General features: G+C 38.6%; 1 protein-coding gene across 1 annotated transcript in view; it reads right to left on the bottom strand.

Annotated features, from left to right (window-relative positions):
- PTDSS2 (phosphatidylserine synthase 2) overlaps nucleotides 1-18,809 on the bottom strand; it is a 45,017-nt gene that overhangs the window by 15,732 nt on the left and 10,476 nt on the right. The window contains exons 3-5 of the mRNA XM_048484396.1: nucleotides 8,772-8,854; nucleotides 6,317-6,384; nucleotides 4,792-4,926 (exon numbers count right to left, since the gene is read on the bottom strand). Coding sequence (XP_048340353.1) covers nucleotides 4,792-4,926; nucleotides 6,317-6,384; nucleotides 8,772-8,854 — 286 coding nt within the window. The remainder of the gene's footprint in view (nucleotides 1-4,791; nucleotides 4,927-6,316; nucleotides 6,385-8,771; nucleotides 8,855-18,809) is intronic.

Here is an 18,809-nt window from a genome sequence, read left to right as displayed (position 1 = left end):
GGCGCAACACTGGCGTGGTTTCCCATCCTGCTGGCACAAGGGGCAAATGCTCCAGCAGGGGGGGTACTTACCTTGGAGGCTGGGCACTATCCAGCTCTGTGGTGCCCAACCCAAAAGCCACTGTCAGCATAGCCAGAGGCATTCCAGGGGATAAAGCCAACCTTAGTCAGCTTCCAGTGCCAGGCCCCATGCAACAGCGAAGCTGCCAGCATAGATATGCCATTTTTTTGTTGCTTTTTTTTTAAAAAAAAACTTGTTTTCAGAGGGTGGGGCAGCACCAGAATGACACCATTCCCACCCACCAGGTTCCTCTGAATAGGGCTGTTAATTGGATTCTTGACTTTTTGCCATTCCATATGAACTTATTTATCCATTTCTGCCATTCTTTCAAGGTTTTATAGCGTGGCAACAGCTGAAATAGAAAATTTAGTTTTGGTAATGCATTCATTTTTATTGTAAAAATTCTTCCTAGCCATGAAATTTTTAGTTTAGACCCTCTCTGGAGATCCTCTTGTATTTATTTGATAATTGCCTTTAACTAATATACTATTTTTTTGGTCAGTTTTATTCCTAAATATTTAACTGAAGTTGACACTACTGCACATCCTATAGTCCTTCTGATATATTTCTCCTCCTGCTTTGTTAAAATACTGAAAATTATTTTAATATTTTTCTTATTGATTTTGTAATTTGAAAAGGAAATAAATTTTTCAAATTGTTCCATGATGTGTTACATTGACAAGCGGGGTTTGAAATTGTAAGCACCACAGCATCCAGGATATAACATTTCATTTTGAACTGTTCCCCATCCATTTTCAATCCTTTAATTTTAGGGATCTGTATAATCTTAGTAACCAGAACTTCTAGTGCAAGAATAAACAGAAATGATGATAATGGTCAGCCACAATGTCTCACTTTTTTATTTGAAATCTGTCAGTTAACACTCCATTAATTAAAATCTTTGCATGATGTTTGGTATAAATACTGTGTATCCAGTTCATCAATCATAAGCCACAATTTAAACTTCAAGCATTTTCAATTTAAAAAGCCAAGCTATATCGTCAAATGCTTTTTCAGCATCTAGGAACAAAAACCCTGTTGTCTTCTCCTTTTTCCAACAAATTGTATTGCATTAGTCAAAGTGTACATTGTCTTTCATAAACCACTTTGGTACAAAGCCAGTCTGATCTGTATTAATTAGTTTTGTTTTACATTTCCCTAGTCTCTCTGACATTTGGCTAAATAGTTTACAATCCACATTCAAAAGTGAGATGTGTCTATAAGATTGTGATAATGTTGGATCATTGGCTTTTTTAATGTATCAATGTTATGTACACTTCTGGCCATGATGAGGGCAATATTTTCTCTTTGCATATTTCATCCATAATTTTCTGCAGTTGTAGTATTAAGTTTTCTTCCAAGTACTTATAATACATTGCTGTAAGTCCATCTGGGTTCAGTGCTTTATCTTTTCCCCCCATTTTCTACATAGCTTGTGATATTTTTGGGATCGTAGTAGTTTGATCCAGTATATTCCTGTGTTCAGATGTGAACTTCTTAATATGTATTCCTTTTATATACTCCTCTATCCTTCTTCTGTCGCTGAATCCACTTGTATAGTTCTGAAAAAAGAGTAAACTGTTCTTATATTTCTTATATCTCTATTTTTAATCTCTATCTTTCCCTCCTGCCTCTGTTTTGTTGCCAAGTTACTGGTAAAGGATTGTGATCTGTAAAGATCTTTGGTTGTCTGCACTCTCTAGAATGATAGCTAAAGTTTTTGATATCCAGCACAATCTTTGGATATGTTTAGTTTCTGTCAGGAAAAGAAAACATAGCTTCTAGAATTCAGATTTTTGATCCTGCAAGAATCTTCCAATTGTAACATTTCCATGTAACTAAAACCAATTTAATGAAGTTTGCTTCCTTTGATTTTTCAGACCTATTTTTTTAAAATCTATTACCCCATTCATGTCTCTGAAAATCATTATATCCTCTTGAAACTCTAATGTGGATTGGAAGAAATTTTCATAAAAATTTTCTCTAGCATTGCTTGGGGATATATCGTTGCTAGTGTGTTAATCTTGCCTTCCAAGAGCCTGATTTTCAAAATAATGTATCTTCCTTCAGAGTCTTTTTGTTTTTATGTAATATTGATCTGTAAATTGCTTATATAAACTGCAAGCCCTTTTTTAATTTTTTGCTGAGGCCACAAATACTTGGCCCAATTTCTTTTTACTTAAAAATCCATTCATATTTTTCCTTGAATGAGTTTCTTGAATGCATAATACATCTACATCTTTTTTTATCCTTTGTTGCATGCTCGTTTCTGCATGTTTTAACTTTTTCTTGCGTTCTTCCTTCTGATTGTTTTAATTTGGTTTGCAACATCTTGAATTTGCTACATGAATGTTCCTGAAAGATTATCCATTACCTCCAGGACATCCTGCTCATCATAGTACCTTCTCTTCTTATCTTTTTGGTGTGCCCCAATGCCAGTTTCTTTTTCTTCTTCTTTGCTTATACATTTTATACACTCTTTCCATATACTATTCCACATAATAATAGTTTTAAAAATCTGAAACCAAGGTTTCTATCATATATTCTATACACAACAATTTAATGATTCCACCAAAATTTATGGATCAACATTTTTCATAAAGCCAGTAATTCAGACAGTTTAACCAAGTAACTAATTAATTTCTTAAGTCTTCTCAATTAATGAAATTCAAAGTAAAAAAAATGATAAGAGGAAAAAATGATAAGAAGAAAAGTAATATTGGAATATGTAAAGAAAGAAACAAAGAGATTAGCTTATATGAAAAATATAATAAAGAGAAGGTGAGAATATAAAGGAGATATTTTTATTATAATTAATATTGGTCTCTAAATATACTGGTATTAAAATATAAAAATTTGTATTAAATTGCAGTTGTATTAGTACATAGAGATAGTTTTTTAATAGCCTTGGATGTTTTTTAAGTCCCAAGAAATGAGCCCAAAATTTTTGGTACATTTTCTTTTAACTCCATCTCAAGACCATCAGATGGTCCCATGTTCCTGTTTGATCTCCAACCCAAATAATATTCTGCTGTATCACCAGTTCTCTTCCAATACAGATCCAATATTTTAGTTTTGGAACTCTCTGTATTAAAATCTTGATTTAGCATTGAGTTCAATGTCTTTTAAAAATATAATCCATCTGTCTAATTAAAAAAGGTCGTGTTGTAGAAGATCAAAAAGGGTTACAACAGAGAGAGAAGGAAAAAGAAAGAAAGTAGCACCAGCCTGTTTGCTGGAGGGGAGGGGGATCTTCAAACAGACCAGACACTTTATAAATCCATCTTTTTTTACGTTTGAAAGCCCAGAAACAATTGAGAATTTTACTAGAATAGTCTCAAATATTCAGAATATGTGCCACAATCAGATGGGCCCCTCCAAAGCATTTATTTTTAGTTATTTAAACTTCATAAAATCTATGAAAGGTAAATATGGTGACAGATGCAACAACCTAAGTATTTTCTCCTTTTTAAAGAATAACATTTGCAGCTCCAACATAAGATTGTGAGATTTGGGAGATTTATAAGATTGCCTCTACCCTCAATTACTTGATGGCATTTCTGAAGCTCCGCTATAAATCATAGGGTATTCTTGGCAAGATTTCCACTGTTTCAGATAAGTATAATGATAAAAAGGGAAAGGTCGATTTGATAGGTTCATTTTTAAAGTCTGCCTTTACCTCACTGTTCTGTTGGTTTCAGAGCCTGCAGATTCTTGGTAAAAGTCTGGAAATGTTCACCTGTTGAATTTGTCATCCCACAGAGAGGTAAGAGGATAATCACTGCTTCTTACCTGGCATTCCATGTCAAATGTACCCCATGAGGAAAAGCCTCCAGAGTACTTCATAAGTGCATCTGTTTAGACTGCCATTTCCCCCAGATTATGAAGACAGCTTGATTCTTAGTAAGTCCCTTCGATTCCAATGTGAGTTAACACACATGCTTAAACATCGTTCCCACTGAAGTCAAGTGGGACTGCAAAATGCTCAATTTTAGCTAAATTACATTCTGCACACTTTATGGACCCGGTGTCTAAACAGTGAACAGTGTCTAAACCTTTTAGCATATATTCACCATCAAACAAGTCTTAACTAGCCATTTTTTGTTCAGCGAGTAGGAGTCTATATTCAGATCTGCTAGTGTTTAGATCAAGGGTGTCCAACATGTGGCCCAAGGGCCAGATTCAGCCCCTTGAAGGACTCACAGGCCTGATAAGCCCTCTCAAGGCAGTCATCCCACCTTGCTGTGGGCACATCTGTTTAGAGACCCCCAACCCAGTTCCATTCTGGGACCAGCTGAGGCAGCCACTCGCCTCCCACCAGGTCTGGTCTGACAAAGTCACATTTATGTCATGTTCAGTCTCCCAATTTAGATTTTATGTATTTTTATTTTGAATTGCATATCAAATTCAGGCACACCTTCTGAATTTCAGGTAACGTGTGATAAATAAGGACAGATGGGGCAGTGTATTTATAAAAACTTAATAGCTTTGAGCAACACCACGACCAGCAGTAGTTGGATAGGGCTTGGCTTTACATAAGGCCTGGATTTGTTAAGGTATTTTTTTACTTGGGCTGCCATTGATAATGGACTACAGAGACTAGCTCTCAACCCTGCCTATCAGGGGGTTGAAGAGCTGCAGGATTTCAGCTGGGATTATTTCCCTTACCACAATAATAACAAAAACACAAAATGTTAATAGCTGAGTAAAATCTTTATTTTTGTTTCTCACCCAGATATTATGAAATGGATCAGTCTCATTTCCAGGGTCATATATAAGGCAATTTCCACCATAGTCTCTTTCTGGCAAGGGAACTCCTAAATTTGGATCGATGAATTTCATGAACTGTCTTCCATCTTGTACATTCTGCAGAAATATTAGAAATAAGCAACTGAAAAGATTCTAAAATTTGACAGAATCCAAACTCTCCTAGAACACAATGATTTTTACATCTGTTAAACTGTCAATGCCGATGGGTAATCAAGCTCTCTTAAACGGAGATGGCAGAATTCACACACCCAAACACTTGATTCGAGAAACACTGAGAAGTCAGGTGTTCATTCAGTGTTTTTAAATAAATACTAACCATACTAAAGACCAATTATTTTATCAAATTCTGCATGCATTTGCTCATGTTCCAGCCCTAACATATTTTCTTTATCTAGCTTCCAATGATAGTGCACTACTGAAACTACATGCTGGTTCTGCTCAAAAGGCCAGCTATCTGTGAAATTTTCTCCAGGCGGATGAGTTGGAACCTAGCCATACGGGTTTAGTAACTTGAAGCGTAACATCATTATAAACCCATTATTTTTCTGACCACATGAATAAATACTAGCAGTATGGAATCTGAGCTCAATATACTTTGATACTTACAGTTAAGTTCCAAGCTGGAAAAGAAGAAAACCTTGTCTTAAATGTAATCTTTGTAACATAGTGTTCTGTTTAATAAGGTGCAAAGGAAGACTTTACTGGAGGTGGCTAATTGCAAAGTTGCTAGTCGCAAGCCACTTTTGTCAGGTTGCAGTTAGCAATAAGTAAACATTTTTTCCAGGCCTGAAGGATCTCTGGTGCTCTTCTTGTGGTCCACTATGACAGAACTCATATCAGAATTTGATGGCATTCAACACGGAATAAATGTCTGGATGCCCAAGGCTCATTTACACAGTGGTCAAGAATATGGTTCGTGCAACTTAGGAGTTGCCAAGAAGAGCTTCTATGGCTTAGGCACAAATGAGGTAATGGCTCAGATGCCCTCTCAGAAGCCTAGGAAGATTTCTCTCTGAGCCATAAAGCAATGATATGGTGATAACAAGTCACAGGACCAGATATGGAACTCCCAATACAAGGATACCATATAAAAATTTTGTCAGCTATGAAGGAGAACCATCCTAACTTGCTGGAAAGAAAAGATTCTGTCAAAAGCTTTCCTATCTTGTTGTTTACATTAATTCAAGAAGGAACTGAGTGGGAGGGCAAGAATCCTGCCCCATGGCTTTTGAACAAAAGAGGCAGTATGGCTGGAAACAGAGAACCGCCTCCTCCAATACAGCCTTCCAGGACATTCTGTCCTGCACAACTGCATTGCCCTAAACTAAACAACAGAGAGGCCACAGAGAAGGAAATTATATCAAGCTCTTTCATTTCAGAGCAATGTGGTCACAGCACTAACCAATAAGGAGAGTATAAACAGGTAAGACCTCTACATTTTACATCTAAGAAAGCTGCAATAAGCAATAATTTTTGAATTCCTTACCTGAAAGAGTATGAAGATGAGAAAAAGCTCATATACAACACTGACACATAGCCAGAACCTCCAGTAGGCTACAGGAACAAACAAGAACATTAGAATGCACATGCATATACAGGGAATGATTTAATTGGATTTTTTAAAACAAATAGAAAATTTAAAATACCTCCCATTTACCCTTTATTAAAAATGGAAGACTGGATCACTATGCAGAATCTCAGGACTGAATTCTATCTAACTGGCTTATCTGCCGTATCTAAGTATGCCACAAAGCATGGTCTGTAAATTCAGAAACTAAACTCTTTATGTTTCATGATCAAATATCTGTAAATACCTTAGGAAAGGGAATGTTCTACAACTTTAACAGTTGTTATGGGTTATAAGAGAAGAAATCCACTGAAATTTGACTAATACATCTGGAAGACTCCATGCTGCAACAATGCAACAATGTCTACAATAAAAATCCCACAATAAAACTTGTGAGCAATATTTAGTCACTGATTTCAATGCAACCACTTTTTAAAAAAACAAAGTGTTAAAAAAGGTACCCTGGGAAGCCAGAGTAGTCAACAATATAACAAACATTTAAGAGATCCAACAGAAACAATGAGATGCGGAATGTATGCATGATAAAAACTACACCTTATCCCCAGGAATTCTAATCTCTGTTAGTACAGAACATTCAGCACAAAGCGACAGAGCCAAGAGGAAAGGTGGAGTATAAGTATGTTAATAAATAAAACCAATAAGGTGACGATTTTAGAGAATAACTAGTTAAGCTACTTGTTTTTATTTGATTTACTGCATACCTTTTCCATGTTACAAGAAGTCATGGCATAATTACAAGTTCAATATTGACAGGGTTACCATCAACAAACAGCTAGATGAAGGAAGCAGTAATGAATAGATTGGAAAAATGGAATTTAGAGAACCAATTCAGAGACTGATAAAAGGGAATGCAGAGACAAGTTTACAGGAAATGAACTGAACATTATCTATTGATAATCGTTATTTTAGTGAATCCTACATTTTCAAAGAGAAACTCTGACTTCTCAGAATCTCAGTACTACTTCTTTAGACAAGGACCTGCTTTCTTAATCATGATATTTTCAGACAAAATTAAATATACATAACAGAAGTTGTATTCAATATTTCTTTGAAATACTTAAAAAAAAACTTGAGTAAGATTGCCAAATCAACCATTGCAGGCTTCTCTAGTTTGCACTTAGGAATAATTACTAGCCTAAACATGAATCAGGTGGCTCACTTTAAGCTGACAATGTATTCATTCTGAAAGTGGGCTTATAGTTTCAGTTACTCCACTAAAGTTTCTCTTAAAAGAAACCAGATGTGGCATAGGCTCCTACAGAAGAAAACTGTACCTCAGATGTATCTAGATAACATCAAACCAGCATAATATCTTCATTAAGTTCACATCTAATTATGCATGCTACACATTTTCAAACCTTCCATTTTATGGCGACCTCCTAGAGACTTTCCCATGATAAATATGCTCTAGTTACTCATTAAATATTTATTTCTCTGTGATAGCTGGCTCCTTTATCCTGCTGTCATGATGGACATTTCTTTACCACTTTACCAGTGCATTCTAAAACAGAGTTACAGCCTTGTTAGCCCACAAAATTCATCTGACTTGGTGTAAGTGCTTAGGCTTACACTGTAAATTCAGTAGAATGACAGCCTTACTAAAATATTCCTATTGCAATCACTTTGTTTTGGAAATAATGTTTCCTAAATGGTCTGGGACCGCTGTACCTGTGGGACCACCTCTCCTGATATACCCCCTGGAGGGCATCATGATCAACTGGTAACAACCAACTGGTGGTCCCTGGCCACAGATTGGTGTTAAACAGGATCTCCTAAGACAGTGGTGGCGAACCTATGGCACGGGTGCCAGAGGTGGCACTCAGAGCCCTCTCTGTGGGCACGTGCAAACAGAGTCCCCCCCCCCCCCACATCTAGGCTGGCCTGGGCCACTGGGCTCGATTATTAGCATTAATCCTAAAACCTAATTTTGGGGAAGCAGTGTAGGTAACCCTGTTAAGCGCTGTTAAACCCCACTGATTTTCATGCAAAGCACGCTCCTTAACCGGGAGTAAGCTCAGTTGCTGGTAATGGGGCTTGTTCCAAGTGAACCCTCCTAGGGTCATGATTCACCCATTGGAAGAGTTGCATGGTTGCTTCAAAACCGACTACCACCAAGCTTACTCCCGAGTAACGCACTCCTTGGAGCCAACCTTTTTTCCTAAACTAAAACGTCAGTATTCAGGTTAAATTGCCGTGTTGGCACTTTGCGACAAATAAGTGGGTTTTGGGTTGCAATTTGGGCGCTCGGTCTCAAAAAGGTTCGCCATCACTGTCCTAAGAGTTACACAGATCTTAAGATTAGAGTAATAACTATGTTTTGAGTATATTTTAGGTTATTAGCAGCTTGAATTACCTGGATGAGGTCTTGAAAATGGCCCATCTTTAGCCTGTGTGACTCCAAAACACAAAAAGACTAAAATGCTGGCAACAATACCTCTGGAAAAAAATCAAGAACAAAACACTTTTTAGTGTACATCAGACTTAGTAAGATGAAGTCACCTGATATTTGTTAATTACTTTCTGAATAGTCACCACATCTAAATTAAAAAGACTACTAGTTTCAAGGAGCTATCAAGATCAAAGTGCTATGAATAACTAGTTCATACTAATTAACGAACAGACTCTTCAGTTATGTTTCAGCAGACAAGAAGAACATGCAGTAAAGAAGACGATTCTATGTTCAGTACAAGTAATATTCAGATTGGCTGTTGTGAGTTTTGTGGACTGTGTGGCCATGATCTGATGGTTTTAGCTCTTATTATTTCACCCAAACCTGTGGCTGGCATCTTTAAATGCATATCATGGCAAGATGTGTTTTTCTGGAGACATGCCTCTGAAGATACTGGCCACAGAAACGAGTGAAAACATTAGGAGCTAGAACTACCAGACCACAGCCACACACCCTGAAAAGCCCACAACCCCCAGCTAATTTCAGCCATGAAAGTCTTTCACAATACAATATTCAAATTCTTTTTAAAATACAGGTACACAATACTGACTCTTAAACAAGGTTGGTGGGGAAGGGAGAGAAAGACTTTTCAAAAGCTTATTCCTAGGTTGAGTTGAATCAAGTACGTCAAGTCCACTGATCAGAGCTAACTTTCTTCCTTTCACCATTAAATTCATATAGCTCCTACTTGCAGCCTCATAGAAGTGGAAGGACTTCTAAGTGACATGTAAGGTATGGCCAAAAGATGCTTCCTGAATGTGAAATGGTTTGGCATTGGAATGGAATCCTTTCCCACAGAAGCGTCCTAGGCATCCCGGGCTTGTTAGATTGAAGAATAGAGATAGCAATTTGATTCAGTAATGAGCCCCGCCTTCTTAAAGCTAAAACTGATTAAGGTAGCTTGAGGGCATACAAACAAACTTACCTCATGCCTAGAACAGTTATTAGTCAGCCACCAGAACTTGTAATTACCTGCTTTCCTGGTCATCTGCTGCCAGTATAAATTAATTCTACATAGCCTGGAACATTTCTAGCCACCCATTCACCTTTATATTATGAAGAAATATAATAAGTCACAAAGCCCAATTACAAGATATGCTGTTCCTGCACACCCATGGACCAACAATTTGCCTTGCCAGGGAAATGTGTGTACTGAGGGGCACACAGTTCCCTAACATAAAAAAAGAAGCCATTTCTAGATGGGAAAACAGTGGGGGCACAGCCAAAGGCCATGATATGATTCCAATCTGGTCCAGGAGCTCCCAGTGTTATCTGCTTGGCAAATCTGTGGCATTCTTGGGACTAGTATATTGTATGGTTTGGCCCATAGAGAAATGAAGAGGGGGACTATTCTTTTCTATGATGACAGTTTTTCATACATGTGGAGTTCTCTGTGCAGGTAGACATTCAAAACTGTTGTTTCTGAACATATGAATCAGTCCTTGGAGAAAGTCAACCAAATCCTTTTCCGTAAAAATCATTTTAAAAGTTTCCAGGTCTTGAAAAAGTTGTTTATTCCATGGCATTCTGCACTTCATTTCCCCTATTCATCTCAGAAATGTATTTTCCTTTAGACCCATTGCATTTGAAAAACCCTTTATGATTACTCTTTTGGTTGAAACATTTCCAAGCTGGGTTCACTTACAGTGCAGTATTCTTTAAAGATTTAAACCAAAAAGCTGGACCATTTCTCAAGCCCCTGTACCCTCTCTCAACTTTCCCCTTGAAACCTGGCATGCTATTTTTTCCATGTCTTTCACCTCACTCCTTTCCCCCTTTCTTCTTAATTTTCATCATTTCATTCATTTTATATTTTTGCTGTTTTTCTCACTCCTCTCCCCCTCACATTTTCTCTTATGTGTGGATAAATTTGTGAGTAAATCCATGATTATACGAAGCAACGATTCAACAGAGTTTCTTCTGGCAGTTTCTTTTATGCATGGGTAAATTTACTCACATGTAAGTCCATGATTACATAAAGCAATGCTTCAACATATTGACAAGGAATTGAATCAATGGATCAGGAAAAAAAACTCCCAAACCTTAAACGTTTGGAGGAGGTAGTGCGGACAAACATCGTGGTAAAGGGGGGAATCGAAAATGTTCTGGAGACGTTCCAAACAATTTGTGTGGAAAACAGGCATTCTAATCTAATCAAAGCATCATATGTCTGTAGATTCATAGCCCCACGCTAAGAACACAAACCATCACCAGTGTTGCACTGCCACACACACTCTACACTCACTCAGCTGAAGAAAAATGAAGGAAAAAAACCCCTTACCTAGGTTCAGAGGGCATAGCAATTGCTGTGTATCAACACTACCATGACAGACAGATAAAACAGTATATGCTGACACAGCCACACCTCTTCTACCCAAACAAGGTATACAAAAAAAGAGAAAACAAAAGAGCCCACACAGAAAGGAGAACCCTGGAATGACTGGTGGGAGCCCTGCAGTGAATGTATTACAGTGAACTCTGCAAATGTGGGTTTTATTCCCATCTGCAACCAAATCCCCTTTTGTCAAGAAATGAATTTATTCATTCATTTAAAACATTTCAATGCTTCCTTTCCACCCATTCAGGGGTCCACAAGGCAGTAAGGAAGGAAACATGAACGCTACAGCCACAGCACTGTCTTGTTTCTGTAGCTCACTCAGCACAGGCAATACCAAGGGAAAGTCCATGGTCTCTCATACATATTATATGCTAGGTATATACAGACTCAGCTTTGAGTTCATAAGGCCCAATATTGCAGTTAGTCTAGCAATGTCACTGTTTGCTACAAAGTTGTGAAACTGTTTGTTACAAGCGTTGTGCTAGTCAAATATAACAGCTACATGAAATATTTAATGAAGGTGAAATCTTTATTTTTTAAATTTTCCATGATTACTTAGTTTTTTAGAGATGTGAATTAGTCACTACTAAAATGGTGCCAAACTTTGGTATATTTTGAAATTTTAATTATTTGATTGTCTAATTTTAAATTATCTAAACTGTCTTATTGCTTTATATATTGATTATTGACTAGATGAGATGTATTATATTGACTATGTGTAAGCCGCCCTGACCCTGGCCTCCATTGGGGTAGGGTGGGAAAAACAACTAAATGAAGTAAAAACTGTGCGTAAATGTTTCACACTATATACAACATCCAACATTTCAAAATAACAACATAGATCATAGAAAACAGCACAAGATATCCCGACCTCTCGCTATGGAATAGTCCTGCTAATCGCACACCCAAAATCGCTCAAGAGCACAGAATCTGAAAGACAGTGAGCTATCCGAACGTTGTCCCAGTAGATTCCATGCAACTTATCTAAATATTCAGAATGAGTAGGGATACGAGGAAAACCAGATTGCTTGCATGCTTTACTATGCAATGAAATAAGACAGGCAAAATTTCAGGTGGCCTGAGTAAAACAGGATTATTTCTTTGTTTTTCCAATAAAGAAACATGTTTGGTTTTTTAATCATGATACAGTTGCAATTCTATTAAAAGTAGTGACAGTATGTTAAAAGAAATAAAATTTACACTTAGGGCCTTTAAAGAATTATCACTTTGTACTAACGAAACCCTTGAGGTACACAGGAAGTTTGACTTAACCAAGCTGAGTCCAAGAGTTCATAACTGATGCTTGTGGATCTTACTTTACTTTTACACTCATAGTTAGAGGCATAAAGTGAGCCACTCTCTAAACCAGTGGTTCTCAACCTGTGGGTCGTGACCCCTTTGGGGGTCGAACGACCCTTTTACAGGGTTGCGTAGGACTCTGCATCAGTGTTCTCAATCTGTAAAATGGATAAATGTTAGGGTTGGGGACTGTATTAAAGGGCCGCAACATGAGGAACTGTATTAAAGGACCGCAGCATTAAGAAGGTTGAGAACTGCTGCTCTAAACAGACTGAGACAGTTGCTAAGCGAGGACCAATATACCACATAACACAATGAAAACAAGCTTGATGGAAACAAAGAAAAAACAAATTGATAAAAGAAGGCGCAAGAGTCAATTAGCAAACATAGCCATTTCTGGAAACAAAGAACACTATCATTATAATTCTATTTGTAAGCCCCCATCTACTGTGCTTGCTTTTTACAAAGGAGACTGATCTGAATGAACGAAACACATCTCAGATCACTTCACCATGCATTGTAAAAGCTGAACTATATTTGTTACTATGTTTTTCAGAGAGTTGGAGGCAGCATTGCCTGGCACATTATGTTCAATTTTGTCAAACTAATTTTGCAAGTTCCACTTCTAGAAGCAGTTTTAAAAAATGCAAGCAGCCAGGCTGGCAAGAAATTTAAAAGAGAATTTTAATCACTGTCCACCCAAAAGCATTCTTGTTTTCAGTATCTAAAGATCAGCTGTGACAGTCACAGATTGGTCGACAGAAGCCTCCTTTAAATACAAGGGGGGGAGCAGAAGTAGCAGCCACATTATCTGCAGCAGCCAAATCAGCAGGAGGCTTGGAAGAGAACTAGCTGAACATGCTTTGACCAAGGGTGAAGGCATCAGCCAGCACAGACAAAATAAATCTCACCAAATGCAGAACTCTGCTACTTTACCAGTCAGACAGTCCTGCAAATGCTTCAAGGGCAACAACTATTCCCAGAAGTTTAATTTTAAGCGACTTTGGGACAAATGTGGTAGAAAAACAGGGTAGAAACATAAATTAAAAGCTAAAACCTGCTGCCTTTGGCCCTGACTGCTGGACACACAAGGGCTTGTGCTTATAACAAATGTCACACACACAAAATGTTCAGAATTATTTGAGTTGGTTTGGAGCTATAAATATTTGTTAACGTGTACTGAAAACCACATATACAAACATGTAACCCTTTCAAAGGAGACAGAACAGCTGGAGCAACCTCTGCACTCTCAGCAATGCCCTACCACTAACAAACAGTATGTGTGCCAGTTTTACCACTTCACTGACTTGCATGAGACTTGGACAAGTGATGACCACTGGGGCAGTTATTAATAGACTCTCCTCCACCATTCTGTACCTCAGAACACTAATAAGTCTTCTGGGTTGAAACTCTTGCCTCTAATCTTAAGAGTGATGTTGCTCTTCATACCCAGTTCATACCCAGCCATCTGCCAACCCCAACCCAATAAGTATTTCAAGATATCATCTCTGTGGCATTTTTATTTAGGTCACAATTTGAACGTTGTCTTCCTACACTCTTTCATGAATAAGAAAACAGGCTTTCCAATATGAAGTCTGAAAAATGAGTAATCTGTTATTTTTAGGTCTTCAATATCAACAGCACTAAATGATTATAGCTTATGAATTAAAGATGCTAAGCTTAAATTTGGCCTCAGACTAATTATGAATTCAGGTTGATACAATTATTTTTACTTTCTATTTTAGGAACAGAAATAGTTAATGAACACATGACAACTGAGATAAGGAAAAAGAGACCCAGCAGTAAGCTAACAGAAATTGCTTTAAACTAATGGCACATGGAGTCCAAACTCTAACTGGAAATGGCGCTTAGGATCCTGATAGCCAAACAGAGGAATCATAAGCAAAGTTATACCCTTCTACACCAACTGACTTCACTGGACCTAGAAGGGTATAAACTGTGTTTAGTACTCAACTAAAAATATTTTTAAATGCCCAGGAATGAGGTGTGTGTCTATGCGCACAAATGCACACACACAATCCAATTCGTTATGCAACTAAGTTTCAGCCCCTCACCCTAAGGTACAGACAACTTGTTCCAGTTTATTCTCAATAAAATAGTCCATAAAACACAAAGGCTTGTTGAACTCACTCAAGATGGTCCTAATACAGATATTCAGTAGAATACAATATGTAGATGCATACATTCCAAATTCAAACACTGACATCATTAAAAGACAGAACTAATACATTTTGAAAGTGAAACAAAATATTAGTAAATCTACTATCGAAATTAGATCAGTCTTCTGAGCCCACTGGATAGTTTAGGGCAGCTCGAAGTATGGAAACAGAATTTAAGAAAGATGCCTGATTTCGACTTCGCATCTGGGGCTGGCATCTTCAGAATTCCTCTGAAGATGCCAGCCACAGATGCAGGCGAAACGTCAGGAGAGAATGCTGCTAGAACACGGCCATACAGCCCGGAAACCACACAGCACCCAAGTGATTCCGGCCGTGAAAGCCTTCGACAATCCACTGAGGATAGTTTCAAGACTTGTCCAGGATCTACAGAACTTGTAAATTTAATTTTGAGATTCATTGACAATTATATTTCTTCAAGTGGAGTGGTAAACTTAAACCCTATTAATCCTAAATGAAGGGCTGAAAGGGCACATTGCACTCAAAATAATATTTCTAGTCTACCCAGCAAATACAACCAATCCTTGCTTCTGACTTTTAAGTGACAAAAAGTGGATAGACAGATCAGAAAAAGAGAAATAAACAGAAGCAGCTCTTTCCAATGTTGATTGAACCAATACCTTTAAAAAGCGTCATGGTCGCTGAAGATAATAAGAGATACTCTGTTTGCAGTCATGAGTGCATATGAAACCAAGCAGTGCAAGAACATAAGAATGCAAGACACTCATGCTGATTCAGATATAAGGTCCATCTAGTCCATCACTCTTTTTACACTGTTTATGATCAAATGCCTTGGAAGACCCATAGCAGAGACCAGATACTACTGCTGCCTTCTGCTGCCCCCTTCCCCAGCAACTGGGATGCAAATGCACACTGCCTTCAAAGACACAGGTCAGCCGCCATGACTAATACACAATGATGGACCTATTCTCCATGCATTTGTCTAATATGCTTTTAAAACCATTTAAGTGACCAGTCATTTCCACAACCTGTGGGAGCAAGCTCCACACATTTATTGTGCACTGAAATAAGTAGTACTTTATTTTGTCTGCCTTAATTCTACTGCCTATAATTATCAGTTAATTATAGTATTTTAGTAAAGCAAAAATGAGTTCTCTATACCTTCTCCATCCCATGCATAATTTTGTAAGTCTCTATCACTTTACCCAATTATTTTTGTTGTAAAGTGAAAGGCTCCACAATGGTTTAGACTTGCTGTGTAGAGAAGTGAGCAACCCCTAGATCGTTTTGCTCATTTTTCTGCACCTTTGCAAGCTCTTCAGATGGGGTAATCAGAACTACACAAAGTATTCCAAATGCATATACATGGGTATTACACTACCAAAGAAACAGAAGTCCAGTAGCACCTTAGAGATTGACAGCATTTATTCCAGTATAAATTACTGCCAGACACAGCTCACTTCTCTAAATTACAGAAAGGGAGGAGCTGAGAAGTCAAGTAAAACAGATGTGATTCTCTATATGAGCGCTCAAACTGCTTGTGTTTGAATGGATGATGGGATAGGCCAGAGGCTGGACCCTCTGATATCTCCCATGCTTCATTAAATTATCTCAGTGGTTCTCCCTTTCTGCAAAATTAAGACCAAAGACTTAATTTCTTCCATGGTATTGGAAGACCTGTGCTCTGCCTCACAAATGGTCATAAGTGGACTAGATACTGATAGTCTTTAAGGTTTTACTGGACTTTTGTTTTGATTTACTATAATAGGTTAGAATGGCTACCCCACTGGAATTACAACATCGGCCACTTTATTTTCAATCCTTTTCCCAGTAATCACCCTACAGATTTTGGGTTTTTATCACTGTTGCCCATTGAATCAATATTTCTGACGAATTATTCCTGACACAGAGACTTCCTTGGTTATTACTGTCAGTTCAGGCCTTACCAGAGTTTGTCATCCCAATTTGCATAACTTTATACTTACTGATATTAATTTGTCATATTGTTTCCTACTCATCCAATTTGGATAAATCCTTTGGAACTCTAGTCAACTTCAGCTTTCACTGTCTACAACACTTTGATATATCAAAAAATGTCACTACTTCACTGCTTGCCCCTTTCAGACTCCACTACGTCCTTCCTTTCACTGCAACAACTGTTCATGTACTTTACCCTTTGCTTCCTGTGTAACCAATTATTAACACACTAGCAGGAAAGCCCATTTAAAAATGCAATGAAATGGGCTCCAGACCGGGGGTGGGGGGTGGGAGAGTGTGGGTGGGGAACTAGGAAGACTAGTGGTAGGTTTTCCTGGTCATCCACTTCTAGCTCCGCCTCACTTCCCAATCAGATCTACTTCGGGCTGCCCCTGCCCCCCCACCACTCACTCCAGGTTTGCCCTCCTAGCTCTCCACTGCAGCTCTGTGCCACTGTATTGTGCCTCACAGGTGGGTTGTTGTGGCAGGGCAGAAGCCTGGAGGCCAGAGCACTAGACAGGAGGGCCAAGTTGGTTTTTGGGGCAGGAGGACGGGGGCTGAGAGAATGGGGAGGCAGATGGGAGGTCCAATGGGAGGGCGACTTAGCACTGCTTCTCCCTGCGGCTGGGGTTGGGGGATGGGATGAAGTTGAGGGTGACTGGGGGACCTGGGAGGGTGGTATCAGGACTGATGGAGAAGTGGGTGGCAAGACCATGCTGGGTTTGGGGGGTAGAGGGAATAGGGAGGGTGGTATTGGGCCCACTGAAGCAGCAGGTAGCAAGGCACCACTGTTCCGCCAGGATGACGTGCTTTGTGGAGGTGGTAGGCAGGTGGGGGGGAGGGTGATCACAGGTGGAGAGAGTGATGGTGGGCCTGGTGGGAAGGGTGGCTTCCCAGCACCCTTGGTCAGCCAGCTTCAGGCTTTGCTGGGCTGGGTTAGGGGAAGATGGGCAGGAATGTGGCTGGAATGTGAGGGACGGCCCTCCCACCAAAGGATGCGCAGGACTGAGTTCTGCACATCGATTGGTGGGGGGTTGTTGGAAGGTGGCAATTGGTGGCCACTTAGGGAATTATATATGGAAAGATAAGACAAACTCTTATTGTTGGAAACTTTTTGGAAATATGTAACATCTTCTGGATCACTTTTATCATGTACTTGTTAACATACTATAAATAAAGGAAAGGTCTATCTTTAGGATTCCACAAGGTTGGGTAAGTAAAGACCTCTTGCAGATGATATGCTGATTCTTCTTCAGCACACATTCTTCTTCTATAACCTTAGCACTGTAACCCACTAATCCAGGAGCTTGCCCACCACCCACACAAAACTGATACTTTCTCACAACTGCCAGGCTGGGGCTCCAGGCATTTCCATGAGTTATTTGAACAGTACAGAGGGCATGACAGGGCAAGCATACAAAGGAGGTGGCACTGGAGCAGGCTGTGGGTGCTGGCCAGGTTGATGATTCTTCCTCCATGGTGCTGGGTAAAAGCTTTATTAACCAGCATATTTGGTTAACCGGTAACTACTGACCCCTTCAAATGTCAGTTAAAAAAGCTTCTGCTGTAAAGCTATACTTAAATAAAATTTTCCACCAATTTATCCAGAATAAATATTAGAGATTAGGGGCATGCAATTTCCCAGTCAACCCCCTCACCCCCCCCAATCCCTTTTTTTTAAAATAAGCATTAAGTTTCTTTATCTCCAGTATTTTGCTAGGGAGGCCAATCTTAGTAATTAGCAGTATATTATTCTTAGAAGATCAGTACTTTGAACAATTAGGTTTTTACATTTCTTATATTAACCACCAGCAATCTACCGTAGTTCCATTTCGGCTCAAAGGAAGCCCATCTCTTTTGCACAGATTCAGCCCTCCCTCAGAGTGTATATAGATTAAGTTTTATACTGATTTTAGGTTTAAAGCAAATTTTCCATACATGTTTACTTAGGAAGTATTTGCATAAATAATATTTTTAAAATTTAAATTGGTCTTTCCCACCTGGTGATATGAATCAATCCATCCTGTTACATGATTTGTAATATTTTTACAAATGACACCACGAAATCATTGCAAAAGAACACTAAAATCACAAGTGATGTTTACAAATGTTAACAGCTAATTTATAAAAAGTTGGCAATCAAAGTACATATTGCACTGTGTTAACATA

The sequence above is a fragment of the Sphaerodactylus townsendi genome, linkage group LG02 (assembly GCF_021028975.2).
Source record: "Sphaerodactylus townsendi isolate TG3544 linkage group LG02, MPM_Stown_v2.3, whole genome shotgun sequence".
NCBI classification, from domain to species: domain Eukaryota; kingdom Metazoa; phylum Chordata; class Lepidosauria; order Squamata; family Sphaerodactylidae; genus Sphaerodactylus; species Sphaerodactylus townsendi.
The sequence above is the reverse complement of the archived record's forward strand: the minus strand, read 5'-3'. Positions and strand labels throughout refer to the sequence as shown.